Source organism: Paramormyrops kingsleyae, chromosome 14 (genome assembly GCF_048594095.1).
Source record: "Paramormyrops kingsleyae isolate MSU_618 chromosome 14, PKINGS_0.4, whole genome shotgun sequence".
Lineage (NCBI taxonomy): Eukaryota > Metazoa > Chordata > Actinopteri > Osteoglossiformes > Mormyridae > Paramormyrops > Paramormyrops kingsleyae.
In genome coordinates this window covers 14,196,214-14,220,129 of record NC_132810.1, presented here as the reverse complement: position 1 = coordinate 14,220,129, position 23,916 = coordinate 14,196,214, and the positions used below count along the sequence as shown (strand labels likewise).

General features: G+C 50.5%; 1 protein-coding gene across 1 annotated transcript; it reads left to right on the top strand.

Annotated features, from left to right (window-relative positions):
• The first annotated feature begins 1,911 nt into the window (after nucleotides 1-1,911).
• Nucleotides 1,912-15,885, top strand: clic4 (chloride intracellular channel 4). The gene is made up of 6 exons (XM_023842479.2): nucleotides 1,912-2,274; nucleotides 9,620-9,729; nucleotides 12,153-12,278; nucleotides 12,353-12,459; nucleotides 14,339-14,520; nucleotides 14,738-15,885. Exons 1-6 carry the CDS (start codon nucleotides 2,206-2,208, stop codon nucleotides 14,900-14,902), a joined length of 759 nt encoding a protein of 252 aa, XP_023698247.1. The 5' UTR covers nucleotides 1,912-2,205; the 3' UTR covers nucleotides 14,903-15,885.
• The last annotated feature ends 8,031 nt before the right edge of the window (nucleotides 15,886-23,916 follow it).

Here is a 23,916-nt window from a genome sequence, read left to right as displayed (position 1 = left end):
ACTTCTCTTGGACAGCCGGGCCCCTCGTGCTATAGGAAGCCCCCTGTTTACCGGCAGAACCGTAAATCGTAGCTTTTGGCTGCAAAGTGGGGTTCTTGTCTGTACGTTCAGAGAGAGAGAGACCAGCCTGTTTGAGCCATTCTCACTCTGTTTTACTTTCAAGCCTTGTGTGCTTTATAAGAAAGCAAGGTTTCACCTTTGACCTCTGCCATCCTGTAGGTGGTGCTCTACATACACGGCATGTAAAGCATGTGCAGTACAGCTTGTGTGAATGTGACAGCTGTAATGAACACGCGTGAGTAGTCGTGGTGGAGGGAGCTGCAGCGTGGGGGCGAGCTGTGACCCTGCTCGGAGAGCTGAGCTCTCCCTCTCCTTTTTTAGATACCAGACTCCCCTGTAAAGATACTTTGGGCTCTGTCTCAGAAAGTTCTGGTAAGTGCTGTTTGCTTTGCCTTTAACCCAGAGATGTTTTGGATAAAAAAGATACTGATGTCCTGATCCTCCAAAGTTTGTTGGGTGGGTGGGTGGGGGGGGTATGTACTGTGTATATTGTTGAATAATAAAAGTAAATGATCATTATACAAGGTGGAACATGGTTGCTTTGGAGGATGGTGCTGCGGATGAGTTAGTCTAGGCTCCAGGCCCTGGGTGTCTGTCCAGGGACATACTCATGCTTATAGCTGCACCAGAGGCTGCTACTCAGCTGGGCGCCCTTCCGCAGGGGTCTGGAAGCAGTGTTTCACTAGATGAAATTGCTACATGCTAAAGTGTGAGCTGTTCTGCTGGTGCTTCTGCCGCAATCCAAGAAGACCTTAGCATTCCTGATGCCCGCTGACAGCAGAGCTGTGTGCTACCATCGATCTTTCTGCTGATGGATCAGCACTGTGGTGCCTTTCAGGTGTGTCGCCTCGGACAACTTGAGGGAGCCAGTGATCAACCCTGTGAAGGTTCTCTCCTGTAAAGGGGCTATAGTGTTCAGTATGTATGGGCTAACAAGACCCTGCGAAGGTGCCCATACTGTGCATGTCTGCCCCTAGGGGGCGCCTTGCCAGGCTGCGGGGCATTTTAAAATGTTCAGCCTTACTTAATGGTGTGCTTTCCGAGGTGTGGACCTGAATGATAACGGCAGTATGAGAACAGGTTCCTCGGAGTATTCTCACCGGCTTGGGGTGAATAACGCCCGTGTGTCTTTGGGGAGCGGCGATCACGTGACCGCTCTTTTCCTGGGCGGTCTTTCGTTTTCTGTCCCATGAGCCAGGGGCTGCTGTCAGCACGTGCAGGACTGGTTGCTAGGATGATGTACCCGGCGTTGAGGAGGTCAGAACATGCACCTTCTTGCGCGAGAAGATTAAGGGTCCGCTGTCGGTGGCCTGAATACGCATGCAGTCTGGGCTCTGCTCCCCAGTGCATTGATCTGCAGTGATGCCCCTATAACAGAATTGGGTGGATAATACTCATTAAGACAGAGAAGTACTACTTCTGCTTCTTCGTCTGTGATCTGGTTAGTGTCCGAATCGCTCCACTGAGCATCATTTCCATATGCCCGACCAAAATTTAAGATTTTCTTCCATAGGGACTAATGGTGTGTTAGGCAGCTGCGGATGATGCGGTTTTCTTGACATCAACGTTAATAAAGACATTTTATTAAACATCAGCAAAACTTAGTAAACGTACAGATTTGGGGGGGGGGGTAGAATTCCACTTCTAAAGTTTTTTGTTTTTTTTTGCAAATACACATTTCTAAACTTATCCTTGTCAGAGGATCTATTCCGGCACTTAATTCTAAAAGTAACACTCTTAAAGGGGCGGCTTTCTTGCAGCACGGCGGGCGAACTTCACGCCTCCATCAGCCGGACATGATCTCACGGTCTCCCGGCGTCTCTCCAACCGGGATGCGGTCGCCTGCTGGCGGCATAGTCCCCAGCTCCTCCCCGGCTGCCAAGGCCCCCTAACCCTGCCTACTTTTATGACATCAGCGTTTTAAAACGCCCACCCCCAGGCGGCCAGCCCGGGCTGCCTGCTGTGTGTCTGAGAGCCGCTGGTGCATCGTGCTGTTGCTGCCGTCGCCGCCGCTGCTTTTCCTACACTATTCTTTGGCAGACGCGTCCACAACCCCTGCGCTGGCAGAGGGGCGGCCGGCTTGCATTGCGGTACCCCGGAAAGAGCCGCTTGGACGGACGGCACCCGAGCGAGTCCGAGTCGGTCATGTCGCTCTCGGTGCCGCAGAACGGGATGAGGGGAGCCACCGAGCCCGTTATCGAGCTCTTCGTTAAGGTAGGTGGGTCCCTCCCTTCAGAGGGTCCGGGCTCCGCTGTTGAACGTGTTGGAGAGGAGTGTTAAAGGGATGTAAAAAAAACAATTTAAGAGCATTTCGGAGTGTTTCATAAAATAGCGGGGATCACTATCAAGTGAAATGGGACAAGAAAGTTCGCCATTCATGTATACGGGACCTAAAAAGTGTCTGAAACAGTACCGAGGGGGCTGGCGGTGAGGCGGTTTGAAGCGGACGGTCAGAGCCTCGAGCCCGCGGAGATGGGGGAGCGGGGACCGTATGGGATCCAGAACAAAAAACATCCATAATGGCGCTAATAACGCCTAAACTTCGTTTGGGAGAGGGGCAGGTAGCCGGCGGGGTTTCTTAGCTGGTCGGGGTGAGATGGGTAAGTGTGCGGCTGTCTGTCTGGACAGAAAGGTGAATTCAGGCGGAGGCAGCTGGCCATAGCGGGAAACTGAACTACAAAGGAGAAAGTTTCGGAGGAGCCGTGCCGACCAGCAGGGACAGCTGAAGAAGCGGGGGGGGGGGGGGACTGCAAGCGCCCCTACCCCCAGTCTCCAGACCGCCGTGGGAGGAGGGGCGGAGCGCGCGCCCGCTGTAAAAATAGGCCCCGTCGCCGTGGCGACTCCCTTTGTCCATTTCGCCCCTCGAGATGGCCGCCCGTCTGCAGGCGCTCCGCGGACAATCGCGCCTTTGTGGCGCACGGATGACGCCGGTGTCCCTATGCTTGCCGGGCTCTTGGCAGGGGTACCGCCCACCCCCGGGTCACGCTCTCAGAGTCTTGCTCTGTCTGGCATCCCTGCTTACACCCCCTGTGGAAAGCGGGAAAAGCGACCCAGGGCAAGCACGTGGAGGAGGGGGTGACTGGCTAGAGGCAGGAAGAGGGGCCAGTCGGCAGGACGCACGCACGTTCTACCCCCCAGTGCTGCAGTGCAAGGCGCCAACGTGGAGATAAGGAGGATATGGTGTCCCTGGATCTCAGGGTCATTCTGTAGGAGGCAATGCGCAGCCCGGAGGTGTGTGCTCACTGGGTAACTGTTCCCTTAGAGGACCCAGTGCTCGCACAGCTGCTTGATCCCTTATGAGACTGGGGACCCTCCTTTGTCCCCTCACTGATTAGCGGTTTGTGGTGCCTTTGTTCGAGCTACTTGTGTGTCAGGCTGATAGACCCACCCCCTCCCTCCAACTATCACTGTCACGCTGCTCTGTGTATCACTCACACTGACTGTGTCACAGCCGAGACCACAAGGTGTGAGATCAGTACGGTGCTCCGGGGGGGTCGGACCTACAGGATTTCAGGCTCCTCCTTTCTCACCCTGTGCTCCTTCCCTCGTTACCAGCTTTCCTAATGAAGACTGCACAGGAGGAAAGAGTGGGGGAGCGTGCGAAGGCAAACTCACATCATTATAAATTAATCTCATTGCCCTTCGGGGGTGGGTTTTGTCTGGGGAGCGCCAGGTCACTATAGCAACTGTTTTTGTCAGGCTGGATGGGGAGGGGGTGTATAAGCTGGTGCCCCCACTGTTGTTGTTACTGTGGGTGTGCAGTGCCCCCTTCCTCATTGTCCCTGCAGACCAAGGACCTGACTGAGCGCTGTGCTGATGTTCCTGTGAATCCCATGGCTCTGCTCTCACCGTGGTCACACTAGGACATGGGTTGTAGGACTGGTATGAGTATGGTATGAGTATGAGTATGGTATGAGTATGGTATGAGTATGAGTATGTGTATGAGAGTGTCTCAAGCTGCCGAAAACAAATTCCTTGTGTGCCCCAGCACACTTGGCAAATAAAAGCTGATTCTGATTCTGGTGGCTGGTCTTCCTTCATATAGTTTACCAGTGATATCACCATGTTCCAGTGAGTTCTGTGAATCCCTGACTGAGCTCCAGAAGGAGCTCTGTGTTATGGGGGGCCGGGCTGTGATGCTTCTACTCTGGTGCTCTCCCACACATCACCACCCGGCAGTGAGAGATGAACTTAAATCCCCATACCTTCTGGGACCTTAGAGCACCCCCCCCCCATGTGAGTGAATCCGCCTGCATCTGACCAGGGGACGCCCTCCCCGTGCGGCGGGAGTGACCTGCTCTGCTGTTTAGTGGAGACGTTGGTTGCGTGTGCTGGAAACACTTCTCACGTCTGTCTGATATTTCACACCCTGGCTGACCCTCCCTGGGCTGCCCCTGTCAGGCTTCTCACTCTCAAATGAACGGGACAGCAGGAGCTTGTCACCCAATGCCTCGTGCTGAGCATCGCTGCCTGGCACTGCATTTACTCTATGGTTCTGTGTGATTTGTGCCCTACCCCCCCAGGTCTCTTCCATCTTGGCCCAGAAGCAGACCCTCTAATAGGGGCTTTTGGTCCCCGGCCAGCTGGGGAGCAGTGGGGCTGGCAGGGAGGGCGTTTGTGTGAACCAGGGTGTCTGTGCTTGAGTCACAGCCAAACGCATTGCTGTTTGCATTGACCTGCTCACCTAATATGGAGTGGCAGTGCTGTCCTTTCTGACTGTACCAAATGCCTGGTTCTGGTGGGCTGTGGAGTTTGTAAAATTGGCCTCTGGATAAGCAGCTACCCGCCCTAGTAATACCCCCCCCCAGTGGCCATGCCAGCTACTTGGGAGGGGTGGGAGCTTGCCCCGCTGAGAGTTGTTGGAGAGTTGTTGGAGAGTTGTTTTGTTTTTGGGGGGGGGGGGGGGGCTGCTGTAGCTGGTCTAACGCAGGAAGCTGGGGTGAGGTTCAGCAGGTTTGATAAGAGCAGCTCCTGGTTGCTGGTAGGAGAGTAATTTGTGGAAATTGTGGTCTCGTTGTACAATTTCCAGCCCCCAGATCCTCATACTGCTATATATCTGTTAGCAGATAACAGGATCTCCACATCTGTGAACACTGCAGTCCTAAGCCCTGAGCCCACAAATCGGGGTCAGATTAGCAGAGTCCAAGCTCTGGTAGGACACCGTGAGCCCCAGTTCTCACGTCTGACACAGAGCTGGTGTCCATGTAACCAATATTTTCCTTCACAGCACTGTCCTTCGCAGCTATACTCTTTCGCAGGGTGCTCCATCACAGTAAAGCCCTTTCACAGTGCTCTCCTTCACAGCACTATCCTTCGCAGCTATACTCTTTCGCAGGGTGCTCCATCACAGTAAAGCCCTTTCACAGTGCTCTCCTTCACAGCACTATCCTTCGCAGCTATGCTCTGTCGCGGGGAGCTCCTTCACAGCGAAGCCCTTTCACAGTGCTCGCCTTTACAGCCTACTCCTTCACAGTACGCCAGCTGAGCTGCCTGTGCTGGCGGCTCCTTGCTTCCTACAGCTGCACTACAGAACCTTTTCTGGCGTGCTGGTCCTGCCCGCCACTGCTTCCCTCCTTCCCATCCTGTTTTGGGTAAAATATCAGCTTGTGGCTCTGAAATCCAGGCCCTTCAGACAAACTTCCTGTCTGAAGGAGGAATTTGCCCTTTTTTAGAAGTCTGAAGGATTCTTGACACAAACATCCTGCACTGATGTCACCGCCTATGGTTCAGTGCGCCGAAGTGAATTCTGCACGGTAATTTTCCTTTTTAAACGTTTCCTTTTTTCAGTTGACCGCGTTGACTTTTTTTTCTGGGTTGTTTTGCCAGAGTGTGAATCATTCCCGAATCTCAGCCTGCTTGGGTTTCTCTCTCACCTCCATTCTCCGTGGCGCGTCCGGGTTGCACTAGGAGATGTTTAAAACATCAGCACTGTCCTGCTGCCCGGTACAGAATGGGGCCTGGATGTTATTAGGAGAAAATGGCCGCTGCGTGTTTTATACTCTAGTTCTGTTTCTGCGTCATATTAAATAAAGCTTGCTTTGGGGTACAGATGTTTGGTTTCTGGAGCCAATTTACAGGCTATAGCATGGGGGGTGATTTGTAGTCAGAGTAACAAGCCCTTTTGTGGCAGATGCTATACGACAGACTAACAGGTCCGGCGCTGCTTGTCTGTGGGCCGTGTTGGGGGACGGGGAGCTTGCGCTGATCCTGGGGGTATCGTGGTCTTTTGTTTTTTTTTCGGGGAGGGGGGCAAAGGATGAGGGTTTCTTGGCTCTGAGTCACCATCAGAGAGAGACTTGCTGCTTCTTGTGAACGCAGATCGGGGTGCTGGGTGGTACTTGCCAGCCAGTTACCCACAATGCCATTCTCAGGGCTGTGTCGGGCGAGAGGGCAGGGAGCCGGGGGCACTGCTCGGAGGTGAAGGGGGACTTGGCAGTTTTGGACGAGGGCTATGATAGAGCTGCTAGCTAGTCGGGTGGGGCTTCTGGAAAATTCCTCTCAGTGTAGGACAAAGGGTGCTTTGTGCGGGGATAGGGTAAGGCAGCGGTGCGTCAGCCCGCGGTTCGCACCCTGTGGCGACTGCGCTGTGATGTCGCCAGGGGAGCTCTGGGTGCCCGTGGGGGGGTCATCTTGCCATGCGGCCGCCCCTGCCAGGCTGTGAATGTGAGCTAAGCTGCAGGGTGTGGCGGTGGTGCCTCTGAAGGCGGTGCCTCTGGCCATTAGTTTCCTCTCCTTCCTCTTGCCCTTCCTTCTCACTTTGCCTCTCTGTGAGCCCCCCCCCACTGAAATGCAGCTGGCTCCTAAGGCGCTCAGGGGGACATATCTGGATCTGGAATAATCCCCCCTCCCCCGTCTGTGTCTGAGGGGCCCATCCTGGGGGGGGGGGGGGTACTCTCTGCGGATTGCTGATAGCCTCGCCTTCCCCTTCCTCCAAGCTTCTTGCCCCGCTGGTGGCCTGGTGTGGGGTAGTTAGGACCACAAATGGTGAGCCCCCCCCCGCCCCATGGACTGTTTTGGGGCAGTGGGTTTTGTGCTGTTTAAAACTGCTCACTGACACATGGGATTCCCATGGGGACAGTGGTGACTGGTCACCCACCCACCTCAAGAGGTGACGTCCTCTTTGGATTTATGCTCACACTGCACTGGTCTGAGCTTCATCCATGCTTTGATGGCTGTGGGACATGGGGGGTGGGGGGTGGCTTTTAGGGGGGTGGGCTGGACACCCTCTTTGGCGTTTTGCTGTGAACATGCAAGTTAGCTTGAGCAAACAGCCCCCCTGTTCGCCACGTGAGGCTGGGTGTGCAGTGCTGCCTCTGCAGCCTCAGGAGATGCTCTATGGCTTCTTCACTCGCTAGCCCAGTCTCTGTCCCTCCGTGGGGTATGACATCACTGGGTGGGTCCTGTCGCTGTGGGTGATGCCCTCCGGTCAACCAAGAGTGGAGAGAGAGGTTTTTTTAAGTCTGGGTGATTCTGAGGTGTCCGTCCCACCCATAGTGATGACCGGCGATGACGCTTAAATGCCCGTCTGCCTCTCGGTGAGGCAGTCTCTGTCCCTCCGACCGCTGATGTGTGCCGTCTGACTAGGGCTGCACGATATATCGTTTCAGCATCGTCATCGCGATGTACCCACGTGCAAAAGTCACATCGCAGGATGTGCGATGTTAAGTAACAAAAATTAAATTAATTAAGCGGCGTGGACAACGCTTTTGGTGTTTTTGCTGAACTAACAAATGTCACACTGTTCTTATTCTTAAACAATCCACAAAAGTCTGTCTAACATAATGTAAATCAATTTAAAGGTTTTTGGATACGGGGCCAACACGCAGCTTTGCACCGGCAGCTAACAAACATGTCGATCACAGAACGAACCACCAAGCACAAACATTCTAACCATTTAACCCAGCGTTATTTTGTCACTCATGTTAACTCTCATATGCGATAAGCTTCCATAGTTTAATGCTCATGCTCTGTTTAGTACTGATTAAGTTATCATTACCATTATATTTGGGCTAAATCAAGTCAATCTTTCTAGAATGATTAATTATACCAATAGAGCATCGGTCACTAACAGGCGGACCGCGCCGGACCCGGACCCAGAAGCTGTCCCATACGGACCTGGACCGATATCCAAAATAGAAAGTTATGATTTAAAACCTGATGGGGCCCTTCTATTTTAACCGCCACAGCTTTTGTAGTCTTTTCGGTAGTGGTTTAGCACTAGAACTGCCGCTTCCCACACCAATGCACGTCAAACGCCTTTAACTGCGAAGCGTAGTTCGGCGTATGCAGCCCTTTGTCTGCGCTAATGTGCCATTAGTGTTAATAACAGCAGCAAAGCGACCAAAAAGCTGTAATGTTCCTAACAGAGTGGCTGCTTAATAACAGCAGCGAAGCGAACACCCGCAACCAAAAATCCGTAATGTTCCTAAGAGAGTGGCTGGTCTGTCCTGAAATCATATAGCTGAAAAGTTTTCAAATACAGTATGTATTATATAACATGTTGGATAAATAGACATAGTTTATTGGTGATTTCATGTTCGTGGAAGTTTCCGCTTTTTAACATATGTATAAAGTAATATTATCTGTTGTATAGATCAACTCAGGTGAAACAAAAATTGTACGTTTTCAGCATCTGGCACGCCACTCATGATTTCAGACTTGCGCAGGAAATCTTACGGCAAATCTATATTATTCCATTATAAACCTAAAATGAGCTACGTCAAAAGTGTGTTTACATGGTTAAATACAAAAGCATACTATTTACAAGGTAAGAACTGTTACATATGTGTGCAGACATCTCGAATTGAATTGCACTGAATTAATTTGATTTGACAGTCAGGTACTGATTACATGCTATGTTGATACAACTGATATGCTACTTAAATATACATCACGCTAAATAGTTAGACATTATGATCTTCCGGACCTTTGCTTCAAGAAATTTTCTCTAACTGGACCTCTTTAAATTTTAGTTGAATACCCCTGCAATAGAGCTATTGAACTAATTAGAATTTTTAAAATCCCAATATCGCAATATACATCGCAGAAAGAATAAATATTGCAATGTGATTTATTCCCAATATCGTGCAGCCCTACGTCTGACGCAGCTGTGATTTTGACAAACAATGTAATTCTGATTCCCCTGCACCTCGGGCCCCTTTGGCTGCGTCATGCTGTTGTGAAAATTCACATCTCAAGGGCGGACAGTCAGACCCCCTTTTAGCTGATGCATGCTGCTAATTAAAGGTCAACATAATATAAAACTCACCTTTGTTACTGTGCTTATAATTTAAAGCTCTTTTAATGTAGCGTTTCCATTAGTGTATTCCACTACTGTGTGTGCAAGAAACAAAAATAGATGTTAGTCATCACAGTAACATACCTCCGTGGGAACAAGGCATTCTGGGAATGAGCCCAAATCGTTTGCAGCAGCAGCTCTGGTAGGACCCTGTATGGCAGATGGCCTGGTGCCTTTCACATGCCTTCTGGAGGCGTGTGAGGGACGTGTGCAGCCTTCGCTGAGCCGGCCGCTCACGCCTCGATCCCGTTTCCCCCGCAGGCGGGCACTGACGGCGAGAGCATCGGGAACTGCCCCTTTTCCCAGCGGCTCTTCATGATTCTCTGGCTGAAGGGGGTGGTCTTCAACGTCACCACTGTGGACCTCAAGAGGTGAGACCCATAGCCATGGGGGAGGGACCGTCATGACAACCAGCTCATGTTCTTCTTGGACACGTCCCTGAGAACAGGGTCTGCTGGCTGTTTGTGTGTGTGGGGGGGGGGGTGATAGTGGTGTGGGGGTGTTCGCCGCACTGCCATCCTCACATGATCTTTGACTAGAACGCCACCTACTGGACTGGCAATGGCTCATCAGCCTTTAAATTAGCAAGAATTCCCACTTGGCACTAAGTCTACACTCGGGAGTTGAGGTCACGGCTTGCCGCGGGGGTCCTGATCCCGGCCCCTGCCTGTTTGGATGGATGGCGGTGTGTTGGCCGCAGTGGTTTCCTGTTACCTTCGATACATGCAGCTTTTATCAGGTCACTGCAGACCCTTCCATCAAAGCGTATCCTCAACAAGCTGAGGAGTGCCAGCCGTGTAGGGAGGGAGAGACAGAGAGAGAGACGCACCAGCCGTTTAGGGAGGGAGGGGGAGAGAGAGAGCGAGAGAGAGAGAGCCATGTAGGGAGGGAGGGAGAGCGAGAGCAGTGCCAGCCGTGTAGGGAGGGAGGGAGGGAGCGAGAGGAGTGCCAGCCGTGTAGGGAGAGAGGGAGCGAGAGGAGTGCCAGCCGTGTAGGGAGGGAGGGAGGGAGAGCGAGAGCAGTGCCAGCCGTGTAGGGAGGGAGGGAGGGAGGGAGGGAGCGAGAGCAGTGCCAGCCGTGTAGGGAGGGAGGGAGGGAGGGAGGGAGCGAGAGCAGTGCCAGCCGTGTAGGGAGGGAGGGAGGGAGGGAGCGAGCGAGAGCAGTGCCAGCCGTGGAGGGAGGGAGGGAGGGAGGGAGAGACTGAGCTGTGCCTCGGCAGTGTAAAGTGCCTGATGGTCTCGTGCGTTGTGTAGACTATAGATAGTTCCTGGAAGTACTTGGCAGCTCATTTGAATGCATTAAATGCAGAGAGAAAACAGCGATTTTTGGTCATTAATAGTCAATAAATGCACTGATTTACAATATTTATATAGCACACCGATGTGTGTATGTACTTACATGAATTTCTTTATTTAAAAAATTCGCATAATTATTGGTAGTAGTACTGTGCACTGATTGTAATTTTCTTGACCAATTCCGATTTCCGCTTTTCGATCTTCGTGATTTTTGCTAATTCCAATTCAATGCTTCATTCCACACTTCGATGCAAAATTTAATTTTCATAATAAAAGAAATTGTTAAACTTTACAATTTACCATGAACTGCACTAAGTTACAGGATCTTCTCTCACTTAAACGAGTTTCAAAATAGAATGCTCTGTGACTGAAAAGAGGTACAAATAACAATTAACTGAAAATGAGTTACTGTACATCCAGCTTTCTGACATATTTTACTTTACCAAACAGCAACAAGTGCAGCAGATTTAACACGACATCTTTTACTTGTCTTAAAATAAGTCCATAGGTTACAAACCTTTAAATACAATTGAAGTGTACTGTACAAAATAGGTACAGGGTAATATTAATATCAACATCGATTGTTATGCACATACAATTTGTAATCTCTAGTAAAGTAGATTAAGATCAGGCTTTTTCATACCTGCACGCTGCCTGGACATTATGGTGCAGGGGGTGAGGTTTTGTTAAAACTATTTTTCTGTCAGGAAAAATCCTTAGCTAGCTTTGCAATTTTAATGATTAGTTTTCAAGATTATCCAGCATATGTTTAAAAATCAGTTCAAGGTTCACCTCGCTTTCATGGTGGTCCCCACACGGTTTACTTTGACTTCACATGTATTACAAACTAGTCTTCACTCACAGTGAAGAACTTCCACACAAACAACATGTTAGTGCCTGGCTGTGAGTGTGCATGCGACTGTGAGGCTATTGTCCGCGCCGCTGTGCGTATGACGTGCGCATCCTTAAAACGGGCCTGTAGGGTATCGGAAATACCAGACTGGCGGCCAGTCTCTAGTCCGGGCCCAGCACACCGAAAATCTGCTGATTCCAGTCCCTGGATGGTCGATCGGTGCATCTCCAATCATTATGTTCTTAAACTTCTAAGGTAGCCAAGAGAAATCGTATCCTGTTTGATATATTTACAGGGAAGGGAAGAGAAGAAATGTTTCAAAGTTCAGATCAGGTTAGGTCTAAAGGTCGTACCGTTTAAAGGCACACCACAAATACTCTATTTTGCTGCAACACTACTTATCTGCTAATGTTTGCGGTTAACTTCTGAGAACTATTGAGATGCTCCATGATCTGCTGTAGAGAAATGGTCCGTTGGAGTGAGCAGAGTTGATGTGACCCTCTCTACACGGCTCTGGGGAGACCCTGCATACACAAAATCTGCATGCTGGCCGGAAGCTTCCTGTTGGTGGCAGGTATCAGCCAGCCTCCTGCCTTACGCTCTGTGTGTGTGTGTGTGTGTGTGTGTGTGTGTGTGTGACTCACAGGAAGCCAGCAGATCTTCAGAACCTGGCGCCTGGCACCCACCCCCCTTTCATCACCTACAACGGGGAGGTCAAGACTGACGTCAACAAAATTGAGGAGTTCCTGGAAGATGTGCTCAACCCTCCCAAGTAAGTGCCTGAACACGGCCTGTCCCCTCTCCCGAGCGCGTGAAGGCTGCTTTCACACAGCGCTCTGTGTTCAGGTACAACAAGCTGGCCACTCGACACCCCGAGTCCAACACTGCTGGCATGGACATCTTTGCAAAGTTTTCTGCCTTCATCAAGAACTCCAAGCCTGACGCCAATGAGGGTGAGGTTGGGGGTCGGGGGATCGGGGGCCAGAATTTACTTCTCAGGACATGAACTGTGCGTTTACGCATCTGCACCTGCAATGTAACTGTTCATACTTCTGCAGCCAAGTCTGCAAAGAGCATAGATATTCTACAACAGGGGTCTCCAACTCCGGTCCTGGAGGGCTACTATCCAGTTGTTTTTTTATCCTACTTGGCTTCTGATGAGCCACACCTGCTCCTGGTATTTACCTGAGAACTGGTGTGGTTCATCAGAAGCCGGGAAGGATAGAAAACCTACTGCACAGTTTCTGATCAATCTGTTAACGGACAAAAAGCTTTTTTTGCAAATGCAAGGAATTTTCAAAGTGATCCCTAACTTTTGAACGGCAATGTACTTATTTTGGTAAAATACGTTATTCGTAAATCCAAATATATGAAAACGACCTATATTTCACATATTGTATAAATCATCGTGCCGTTATTTTACATCTTTGTGTTCAGAATCTGCTGAAATGACTTCAGTGTTCAAATTTTATGTTCCATAACTCTTGTAAAACAAACACCCACAACAATATACCCACGCGCAGAATGTGTGGAGGGGCAAGGGTGATATTCTGAACGTGAGACGCAGTGCCGAGGACCAGGGCGGTCGGCGACTGCGTGGCGGCAGAATCGTGGGGCCACAAGCGATGCTCTTGGAGTAAGACGTTTACATAAGGCAGTTGTAAGCGTGCCTATGAATCGGCCTTTTGGCACACGGGCCGTTGGGGGGCCTGGGGGGTCACATCGGGATGAGGCGTTCCCCAGGGCTGGGGGCGCGAGCTGCAGCTCTAACAGGCCCAGGATGGAATTAGCCGCTGCTGGATGAGCGTCGTGTCGCTCAGCTGTGCTTGAAGGATCCCGAGGAGCTTCTCCACGGTGCATACCGGTGTTTTTTTTTCTCCTTTTTTTCCTTTTTTTTTGGAGAAGCTGGAACCATGATGTCGGCAAAAGTGGAAAAAAGTTTGATGGCCCGATTTAGTAATAAATTAAACGTCACAAGTCAAATCAATAAAATATTGTGACACTCGAATGGCGAAGAGATCTGGAGGCAGGCAGCAAAGTGCCCTTTTTAGCAGACTTCTGCAATCCCTAAAAGGACGACGGTAAAACAGTGAGCGGCAATAAACTCACTCACACACAGACGGGGAAGCCTTTACGGAGACAAAAGTGGATACAGGAGACGGACCACAATAAGTGATACTCTGAAAACTGAGACTTGGTCTCTCTTTGGTTCAGCTGCTTTTAAAGACTGGCTTGACATAAATAAAAAAAAAAATAATCTATGAACCTTTACTCTCATTTCTGACCGCATAACGTTTCCATTCTGTTCTTTGGTGGAAATGCGGGCAGGTTCTCAAAAGGCACCAAGAGAGAACCAGCCCAGCACTGGCTCTGTGTTTGTGGAATCGAGGCAAATTGCACGTCTGCTAAAGCAGGGCCCTTTGCTGAGACTGGCTGAACATGCAGTTTGTCAGGAGTGAAAAGCCCATCAGGCCTGTGTGAATGAAACTCATTCAGTTACGTAGGTAACCTTAAGGCACACCATAACATGGGAGAAAATGGAAAGCTGTGAAGGAGCACCCCCTAGTGGCCATTAACCAATATGCATGGACTTTTATTTTTTTTTTACCTTCAGAAGGTTGCATGTGAAGTGACTAGTATTAAATTAAAATAAGACAGCAGCCTTAATTAGAATATTAAAAATATCGCTCTGAGATATCCAGAAGTGTCTGTGAATCTTTTTTTTCCCCTTAAAAATATCTCTTTAGTTTGGAAGCAGCATTAGAACCACACTTATGGAGTCATGAAGGTTTTTCCCACCTTGTGAACTAACGAAGACCCATCCGCCTCCAGCTCTGGAGCGTGGTCTACTGAAGACCCTGCAGAAGCTGGACGAGTACCTGAACTCTCCGCTGCCTGATGAGATCGATCACCATAGCACCGAGGACGTCAAGATGTCCACACGGCACTTCCTGGATGGGGACGAGATGACACTGGCCGACTGTAACCTGCTGCCCAAGCTGCACATCCTCAAGGTGAGATGGCCTCATGGGACCTGCAGGGGGCGCCCCACTCACAGCAGTTGGCCATCAACCATGCAGCCCCAGGTCTGAGCCAATGACCTTTGGGGGGCTTCACTCTGTGAATGCTCTCCAGTCCGGTCTTAGAGGGGGGGTGGAAACGCCCCCTCCTTTCAGCCAGCTCAGTCTGAGATATTCTGAGATGCCTGAGCAGCTGATCTCCTACCTGCAGGTGGTGGCCAAGAAGTACCGTGGCTTCGAGATCCCCAAGGACATGCGGGGCATCTGCCGCTACCTGGCCAACGCCTACAGCCGTGAGGAATTCACCAACACCTGTCCCAGCGAGAAGGAGATAGAGATCGCCTATGCCGACGTAGCCAAGAGGCTGGTCAAGTAGACCAGGGAACCCCTTGTGTACTGGCAGACAGACAGACACATAGACAGAAACACATACAGACGGACGGACTCACGCGTGCACACACAGAAGGACGGACTCGCGCGCGCACACACACACACACACACACACACACACACACACACACACACACACACACACACACACACACGGACGGACTCATCTCGCCCTATGCGAATCTGTACAATTTCCTCGTCTCTTCATTTTGAAACAGATATTGCATGTGTTCATGTGTTTTTCTCTCGTTCTTTTGTCTTATGATGTAGGACTCTGAGATTCTCTTTGTGTTGTTTTCTTTTCTTTGACTTCTCATGAAGAAATATTCTGGCTGCCGATTTTTAGTTGCTCCTTATGATGATGACAAAATCTGGGCTGTGGATCCTCCCTTTCCAGCCACTAGGGGGTGTTTATTGGCCACCCCCACCCCCCCGGCACTAAGGGCCATTTTGCCATTTTGTCTCTGTTCTGACCTTCTCGAGCTGTGTCATTGTGGTGCTCCCCCACCACCCCCCCCCCCATCTCCCTCGCTGCTTTCACCTACTTGCCCAGATTATGTGTAAATGTTCCATTTGGATTTTGGGAGCCCTGCCTTACAGACATTGGCAAACTACATTGTGCTGATTGCCCCCGCCTGTGTGAGTCGCTGTCAGGCTTGGGGGGTGGGATTTGGTGTCCTCCGGTGGTGATGAGCATGTGGCCGTTTAACCCTTTCCCGTCACGGCCGAGGCGGATACCCGCTCGCCGGGCCTTTGGTGCTTGTGCTGCACTCATCCACCACCCTGCTTTTTTCATTTCTTTTTATGATTGTCATAGATTTCAGATGAATGTTCATCGCGCCCCCTGCTCGCACCTCCTCTCCCAGGCCTCCTCTCCCCAAGCCCAAGTGCCGATTGCTATTTTGTCTCTATTTAATTTCTGTTCCTCTGCTGGCAGTTAACAATAAATGACTATATATTTTCACATCATCCGGTGTCTGGTTATGTGGTCAATGCTCCCCCCTGACTGTGGATTTAAGGGTTTAATGAAGCGGATCTCATGTACGACACTTTTCGCGTGTGGTTCTGATAGCTTTTTTCGTTTTTTTAATGAAAAACTAACCTCAAGCATCTTATTTAGATTATTACAAATTTCTGACATCTTAACCATTGTCTGTTTTACTGTCCATGAGCTCGCTGTGAGTGTAGCTCTGGGCCGGGATTCCTGATAACGGTGACTCAGCAGTACTAAAGCTGTTTACTTTTCTATGCGTTTTTCTGGACCAATCCCTTAAGAGGTTGCTTAAGGGAGAGCTGCTTGAAGTGTGATGTCACTAGGCGCTGAGACATCTGATTGATTGGTTGACATTGATGGCTCGAGAATCAAATATTCCCTCCATGCAACTGCCTGACTGCGGCGTGAGAGAAAGCGGTGTTCTTTATAAATATAACACTGCAGGAATCCTAAATAATAAGTAATTTATAAAATTAATATTAATTAATATAATCATCACAAGATCATATGATGAAATTAATAAAATTACAAAATTATTATCAATGATGAACACCTCACTCCAGTCGAGCCAACACCTGCCACAGTGACTGATGTAGTAAAACATTTGCCGGGGGGGGGGTGGGGGTTGGATTTAAACTGACCTGTCAGACCTACCAGAGCTTAAGTGAAATGATCCTTTATTTGGAAGTTGCACAGGTACAAGCACTAGCACACTGGGAAGCTTCTCTGCAGCTACCCCATCTGTCTCTCCAAGAAGCAGACCGACAGCTGAGCACGCACAAGGTCATGCTTGGGGTCACAGCACCAGCTCAGCCAATGGGCAGCACCCCTGAGCTGCCATTACACTCAGGTCTCACACTATGAGGAGTAGAAGTTGTCCGACTTGGCTGCAGTCAGTTTATATTCCACCCCTGCAGCCGCGGGCAGATCGTGCTCCACGTCACGTCAGCCGCAGACAGACCTAAGCCCAAGTCGAACGCACCCACAGAATCGATTGCTTAGCCTTGGTATCCTGTGGCCGGCACTACGAAGCGGGTTACTGGCTTATCGGGGTAACTTGCTGGATATAAGGTAGTCTGGGCAAAATGTAAGTGAGCGAATATGAAGTCCATTTAAACTGTGGTACCTTAAATCTGACAAGTTACCCCGATAAACCAGTAACCCCGCTTCGTAGTACAGTGGCCTGGATGTATAACTTGTATTTTTAACCTTGTATTTTTGCATGTGAATTCGGACCATCGAATTGGAGCAACTTTGAAATGTTCTCTCTGAACTTTTTTGTAATTTGTATCTTTAAGCCCTGAATTTATTTTATCGTGAATTTGTGAACATGGAAAAATAGCAGTGAAACTGCATTATAGAAAATTTGAAGAAAATCTGATGCATAAATTTTAAATGTTAGAATTTCAGTGGCATATAAAATTCAAGTTGTGATTAGACAGATTTACTTCCATAGACAGCCCACTCTGCATTCTCACATGGGAGCTCATGTTGTCTCTGGACTGTCATTACCAATTATAGTCACAAGAGGGAGCCTTCTCTACATGCTGTGCTTGATTGGAAGCGACCCTCTGGTCATCTTACCAGAGATCTCTGCACAGGTATGTATATGTGTAGGCTCACCGCCTCTCACTGGGAGCCGGACTCAGCTCGCCGCCTCTCACTGGGAGCCGGACTCAGCTCGCCGCCTCTCATGTCTGTTATTGGGTAGCATGGTGAAAGAGGAATGGGGCCATAAATGATGACTATAATTATAAGAGGTATAAGTGTGCCGTTGCTGTGGATATGGGAGTTGGTGCTGTTCTGCCCCTCCCCCCCCCCGTCCTTCGCTGCAGGGCTTCCCCCAGGTTTGCTCGCCCAGCAACGACGATTTTGTGTACTGCGGCCCGGTTTCCATAACGTCAGCGAGATGCTTATCTTCTGATTCAGTGGTTTCTTCTTTGTCATTTGAGACAGCTGTAACGTCAGCAGCCGTACGAAGGTCTAAGGAGCCACGTTTCAGGCCAAGAGGTGCGAGTTCTCACACTTAACGGGCCACCTGGTGAAGGTCTCCGCTGGCTGGGCCTCCAGCCGCCCTGTGACGCTGGCTATAGCTTCAATACCTGTGATGTCACTCTGAAGTGTCAGCACCCTCTGGTGTCTGGGTCCGAGCCTTGCCTTTCCCCACCTCTACACCATCCTGTCCGGCCCAGTTGGACCCAGACGGCGATGATAGTCTGTGTGAAAATGAAGTGCAGGTGGGCCTGAGCAGAGCTCTCGCTTAAAAAGGGTATATTTAATTTTGTATGATGTTAACTGGCTGCGGGAAAAACCCAGTCTGGAGTGAAAGCAGGATCTGGAGTTTGATAGCGAATCCTGAAAACAGAAGAAGGCCTGGCTGAGCTTGAAAGGCAGAGTGGGCAGTTCCGTGTGTGTCTGTGTCCGTGTCCATGTCCGTGTGTGTGTCTGTGTCCATGTCCGTGAGTCTGTGTCTGTGTCTGTCCGTGTGTCTGTGTCTGTGTCCGTGTGTGTGTGTCTGTGTCCGTGTGTTTTTCTGTGTGTTTGTCTGTGTCTGTGTGAGAGAGTGAGTGAGTCTTGTGTCTGTTTCTGTTTCTGGCGTCTTGCATGAGGACATCTTGTTTTTATAAAGCAAAGATGGTTTGTTTTTAGCCGGAAGGGTGGGTCAGTCCCCTCAATGTGAGTAACAGTAAATATGGGAATCGTCTCCTTGACTCAGCCTGTGTGTTGTTGCCATGCTGCTCTGTGTGTGTGTGTGTGTGTATGCAGATGCCAGGCTGCTGTGTGTGTGTGTGTGTATGCAGATGCCAGGCTGCTGTGTGTGTGTGTATGTATGCCGATGCCAGGCTGCTGTGTGTGTGTGTGTGTGTGTGTGTGTAGATGCCAGGCTGCTGTGTGTGTGTGTGTGTATGCAGATGCCAGGCTGCTGTGTGTGTGTGTGTGTGTGTGTGTAGATGCCAGGCTGCTTTGAGTTGTTTCTTAAAAAAAAATCTAGAAATGCAAAAACTTCATGTCATATAAAATTTTGTTGAACTGAATTTTGTTGAAATGTTGGGCATTAAGTCCTGACCTACTCCCCCGACTCTGAATCTGCGGCACATCCTGCGCTGTTGACTGCGTATGCCATGAAGGATATTTTCCCCGTCATGCAAAGTCACGTCCACTTCTGTATGGCCACACCCACCCCACATGGCCACGCCCACCCCACATGGCCACACCCACCTCACATGTCCATGGCCATGCCCACCCCACATGGCCACACCCACCTCACATGTCCATGGCCACACCAATCAACCATGGCCACACCCACCTCACATGGCCACGCCCACCCCACATGGCCACACCCATCCCGCGTGGCCACACCTGCAGACACCTTTCCCTGCCTACATGTCTGATACTCGCTCCTCTGGAACATGTACCTAGTGTGGCTCTGCTCTTCTCAGGAAACCTTTTGGTGAAAGAGGCCCCTCCCCCAGGTATGATGGCTCAGTGGGGAGGGTGTGTCCTCCCGAAGCTCTCCTGATGCAGGGAGCAGCTCTGGTTCTGGGCCAACCTGGGCCCTGGTGGAGTGCGACAGTCCTGCGTGTCAGAGGAAGTCTTTATCTTAGGTTGTGTGCTTTCCATGGGCAGAGCAGCGCACCCTGGTTTGAAGGGAAGGTGTTGAAAGTCAAAAGCTTGTCTGGAATCTGTGATAAATTCCCCCCCCCCAGCTGTCGTCTTTCAGGAAAATCCCCTCTTTGCTGCATTGAGAACTTACAAACTTTTTTTCTGTCTTTCACAAACACTCTTTGTTCCCTTCCTCCCTTAGGTTTTATCTCGATACTTATGAGCAATTACTTGTGAAAATGAACGTTCTCTGACAGTCTGAGCCATCGGCCAGGACACCCCCCATCTTGTTTTCTGTGCCTCACAGGCAAATGGCGGGGGGGGGGCGGGTTTGAGGTGTTGTCTGATGTCTGGATTAGTGAGCCGTCCTTGTCCCGTTCTCCGATGTCATGTGATCCTGTGTAAAGCTTGAAAACAGGATAATAAGGGTAATAAATTGAGACTGTGCAGGCGGGTGGGGGTGGAGTACTCAGGCCTCGGGGCCCAAGCCTGCCTCTCTCAGGGGGGCTGGGCCTGGAGGAACGGCCACGTTTTGCTAGCAAATCAGGATCGAGCTTCACCCCACCTAAAGCTAGCCCTGTCCAGTTGTGCATTTGCTCAAAAACATCCGGCACGACTGTGGCTCTCAAAGGGGTTCTGGCCTCCTACATAACAGCGTCCACCTGTGCAAACAGGTAAAAATGGATTGTGTGTGCAAAACCACACATGTGGCTCTGTGAGGAGGCGGAGCCTGGTGGGGCTCCCCAGGTGGGGCTCCCCAGGTGCTGTCACATGCTAGGCTTAGCCAGCTGCTGTCAGCCGCCAGCTACGTTGGCTGCTTCCTCTGGCATTCCCACATGCCTGGAGGGACCTCTGCATGTGGAGGTGTGGAAGCAGAGACGGCTGTGTGCGAAAGGAGGGCCACGATCCAGGCTGACAACTGAGTCCTGCTCTTAAGAAATGAAAATCCTTAATTTTTCTCCTCTTTACCTGGTAAGCTACGGAGACCGTAGCTGGCGTAGCCAGGGAAATGTGATCTACTAGAGAGTGATGCAGCCTGTCAAAGAGTAACAGAGTGATACAGCCTGTCAGAGAGTGATATAGAGCAATGCAGCCTATCAGAGAGTGACCGAGAGAGATGTGGCCTGTCAGAGAGGGATTGAGAGCGTTATAGCCTGACAGACAGTGATCAAGAGCGAAACAGCCTGTCAAAGAGTGACCGAGAGAAGTACGGCTTGTCAGAGAGTGACCAAGAGTGATGTGACCTGTCAGTGTGTGACTGAGAGAGATGTGGCCTGTCAGACAGTAACTGGGAGTAATACAGCCTGTCAAAGAGTAACCAAGAGAGATGCAGCCTATAAGAGAGTGTAACAGTCTGACAGATTGTGGCCAAGAGCGATGTGGCCTGTCCAAGAGTGACTGAGAGAGATGTAGTCTAAGAGATAGTGACCAAGAGCGATGTGGCCTGACAGAGAGTGACATAGAGCAATGCGGCATGTCAGAGAATGATCGAGATATGCGGCCTGTCACAGAATGACTAAGAGAGATACAGTTTGTCCAAGAGAGACTGAGAGTGATTGAGAGTTAAGCGGTCTGTCCGAGAGTAACTTAGAGTAGATGACGTTCCACCATTTGAAATGCTCGTTTGCTTTGGAAGGTGTTTCCTCACAGTTTTTGCCAAGGCTAAGTGACATTTGAGGATCATCTTGACGCATGTGCCAAGTCCTCAGACCTGTTGTTCATAGGGAGTGTGGAGCCCATTTGCTTCACACATACTTTGCCATATGAAGGTGTTTTCTGGCACTGGAGCTTAGACAATGCGCTGAGTCCTGTCAGGAAAATGATTGCAGACGGACCGAGTGTGGCTGGCAGACCCTGGGGAACGCTCCAACTGGCACTGGACCTGCCGTTATGAGTGTGAAGTGGAGGATGTGCTGATGGTGATTGCTGTAAGGGATTATTTATCATGGATTTCAGACTCATTAATCAATGCCATCCAGTGGCTTTTAATAGGAAACAGTACCTCCTCCTAAGCACAGTCGCTTTGTGAAGGGGGGGGGGGGGGGTTCCTGCATGATCAGAGAGAGCTTGAGATGGAGCCAGTGAGCCTGAAGTACCAGCTGGAGGAAGTAGGGGGTCACTTACAGGCCAGGAGGAGTGTGAGCAAAAGGCCTGCTCTGCAGGGAGGCCTGGTTCTCATCTTCCTCCTGATTCCCAATGCTCCAGCCATAGTCTTCCTCTCATTTCCCATCACTGGGGAAATGAGTGGGTGGTTTGGGCAATACAGCATTATTTACTCTGCTTCCAGTGCTTGACCGGGATGTTGTATGCCAGGATAACCTGCCAGAGTGTGTGCGTGAGTGTGGGGGGGGGGGGGTGAGTGTGCTCCCAGTTTCCTTATTGTGAGAAGGAAGCACTGATCCCGTGTGAGAAAGAGGACAATGAGTGCGGCTTCTCAGGCAGCATGCTGGGAACAGGCTTGGGGGTGGGGGCAGGCTTGGAGGTGGGGGCAGGGTGGGGATGCTCTACAAGCGGCTTCTTGCTCTTTGGCTTGTGTCTGTTTTTCTCGGCGCGCCCCAACCCTGAGGTGACAACATCCTGAGGTCCATTGTGGCGGTTCCATCCCATGTCCTTTGTGAATGCTCCGTATCTCATGGGTGTTTGTGTGGTTGGTTTGGTTGTTCTGTCCTCACAGTTCATCTGTGTTACCTCAGCATTGCTGTGGTTTTTGTATCTTCTGAGAAATAGTGCAAAGTCTGCATGAGAGCCTGTTACCACAAACCCCACTGGTGCAACATCTAGATATAAGCCCTGTTAACATGAGCTCTGTTAGCGTGAGACCTGTTAACATGAGCTCTGTTAGCGTGAGACCTGTTAACATGAGCTCTGTTAGCGCGATCTCTGTTAACATGAGCTCTGTTAGCGTGAGACCTGTTAACATGAGCTCTGTTAGCGCGATCTCTGTTAACATGAGCTGTTAGCGCGAGCCCTGTTAACATGAGCTCTGTTAGCGTGAGACCTGTTAACATGAGCTCTGTTAGCGCGATCTCTGTTAACATGAGCTGTTAGCGTGAGCCCTGTTAACATGAGCCCTGTTAGCGCGAGCCCTGTTAACATGAGCTCTGTTAGCGTGAGCCCCATTAGTGAGTCCCCCGTTATCGTAAGCTACGATAGCGTGAGCCCTTTTAGCCTGAGCCCCATTAGTGCTAGCCCCTCTGGTGCAACATCTATGCATAAGCCCTGATAGCATGAGCCCCATTAGCATGAGCCCCATTAGCGCTCCTGTGTCCAGCTCCCCACTCACCTCGTCATCTGCTGCTTTAGTTTCTTGTCCGCGTGTGACCGTGGCTGGGTATCTGCATCCTCCCCAAGCTTTGTGGGCATTTCCTTTCCCCACCTTGGCCTTATTTGTTCCACGGCTGGACATCCTGCTTAAATCCCACTTTCTCCAAGGCTCAGGAACATTTCTCTTCAGGGAATCACAGCTGGGCTTCCCAGCTCCATCACTACCCCAAGGTCATGTCTCTGACATCAAAGCTGACAGGCTGAAGTGTCACCGGATGGCAGGTGTGCTGGGGGGGGGGGGGTCTTGCCATCGACAGGTGCAGTGTGACGGTAGTGAGGTAAGATCTTCATGCTCGGGCTGCTTAACCGTTTCAGCACTGGGGCAGAGCCCCTGCAAGGGAGCACCCATGTAAATATCTCGTCATGGGAAAGGACCGATTTGCTTACGGATAAAGGCCATTTGCATCCTGTCAGACCCACCACATCATCGCCACATCTGCAATTGTCACGACTTTGCATGTGTCTGCATCTTTGCCTCTCACAGACCTCCCTCACCGACCGGGTGTGAATGTCCGGGTCCTTGCAGGCGACCTACCGATGGCACGGAGGCAGTGATGGAGCCCGTCAGGACTGCTGTCACCACCACTGAGAGGCAGTGTAAGGTAAGGTAAAGTGATTAGTCATCGTTGACACACCAGTGCACATAGTGCACACACACCGAAACAACGAAATGTGTCTTCTGCATTTAATCCATATATGACAGGGCTCTTCAACTCGCGGTCCTCGAGGTCCGAGCCCTGCTGGTTTTCCAGCCTTCCTTTACCTGTCAGTCAGGTGTGAAGCCTCTGACCAATCAGGATCAGTAATTATTAAACAACTACCTGGGAGAACTGAAAACAAGGCCTGGATTTGGAATCGAGGTCCAGAGTTGAAGAGCCCTGATATATGACATCGTGACATAGCAGGGGCAGCTAGTGCTTGGGGTGGTAAGTTCCTCAGGGTACCTCAGTGGTACCTCACTTTTGATTATAAGTGCACTCCCTTAACCATTAGGCCACCGCTGTCGCATCAGGAACCCAACGTCCACCTGGCTGGGGGCAGCATTAGAGACTTATTGGTTGTGCTAGAGCTGGACCAGT

Bases quoted from the DNA above. Each gene is read 5' to 3' on its own strand.
- clic4 (XM_023842479.2), top strand. From the start codon at position 2,206: ATGTCGCTCTCGGTGCCGCAGAACGGGATGAGGGGAGCCACCGAGCCC. The intron at 9,730-12,152 runs GTGAGACCCATA...TGTGACTCACAG, and splicing joins ACCACTGTGGACCTCAAGAG to GAAGCCAGCAGATCTTCAGA. The intron at 12,279-12,352 runs GTAAGTGCCTGA...CTCTGTGTTCAG, and splicing joins GATGTGCTCAACCCTCCCAA to GTACAACAAGCTGGCCACTC.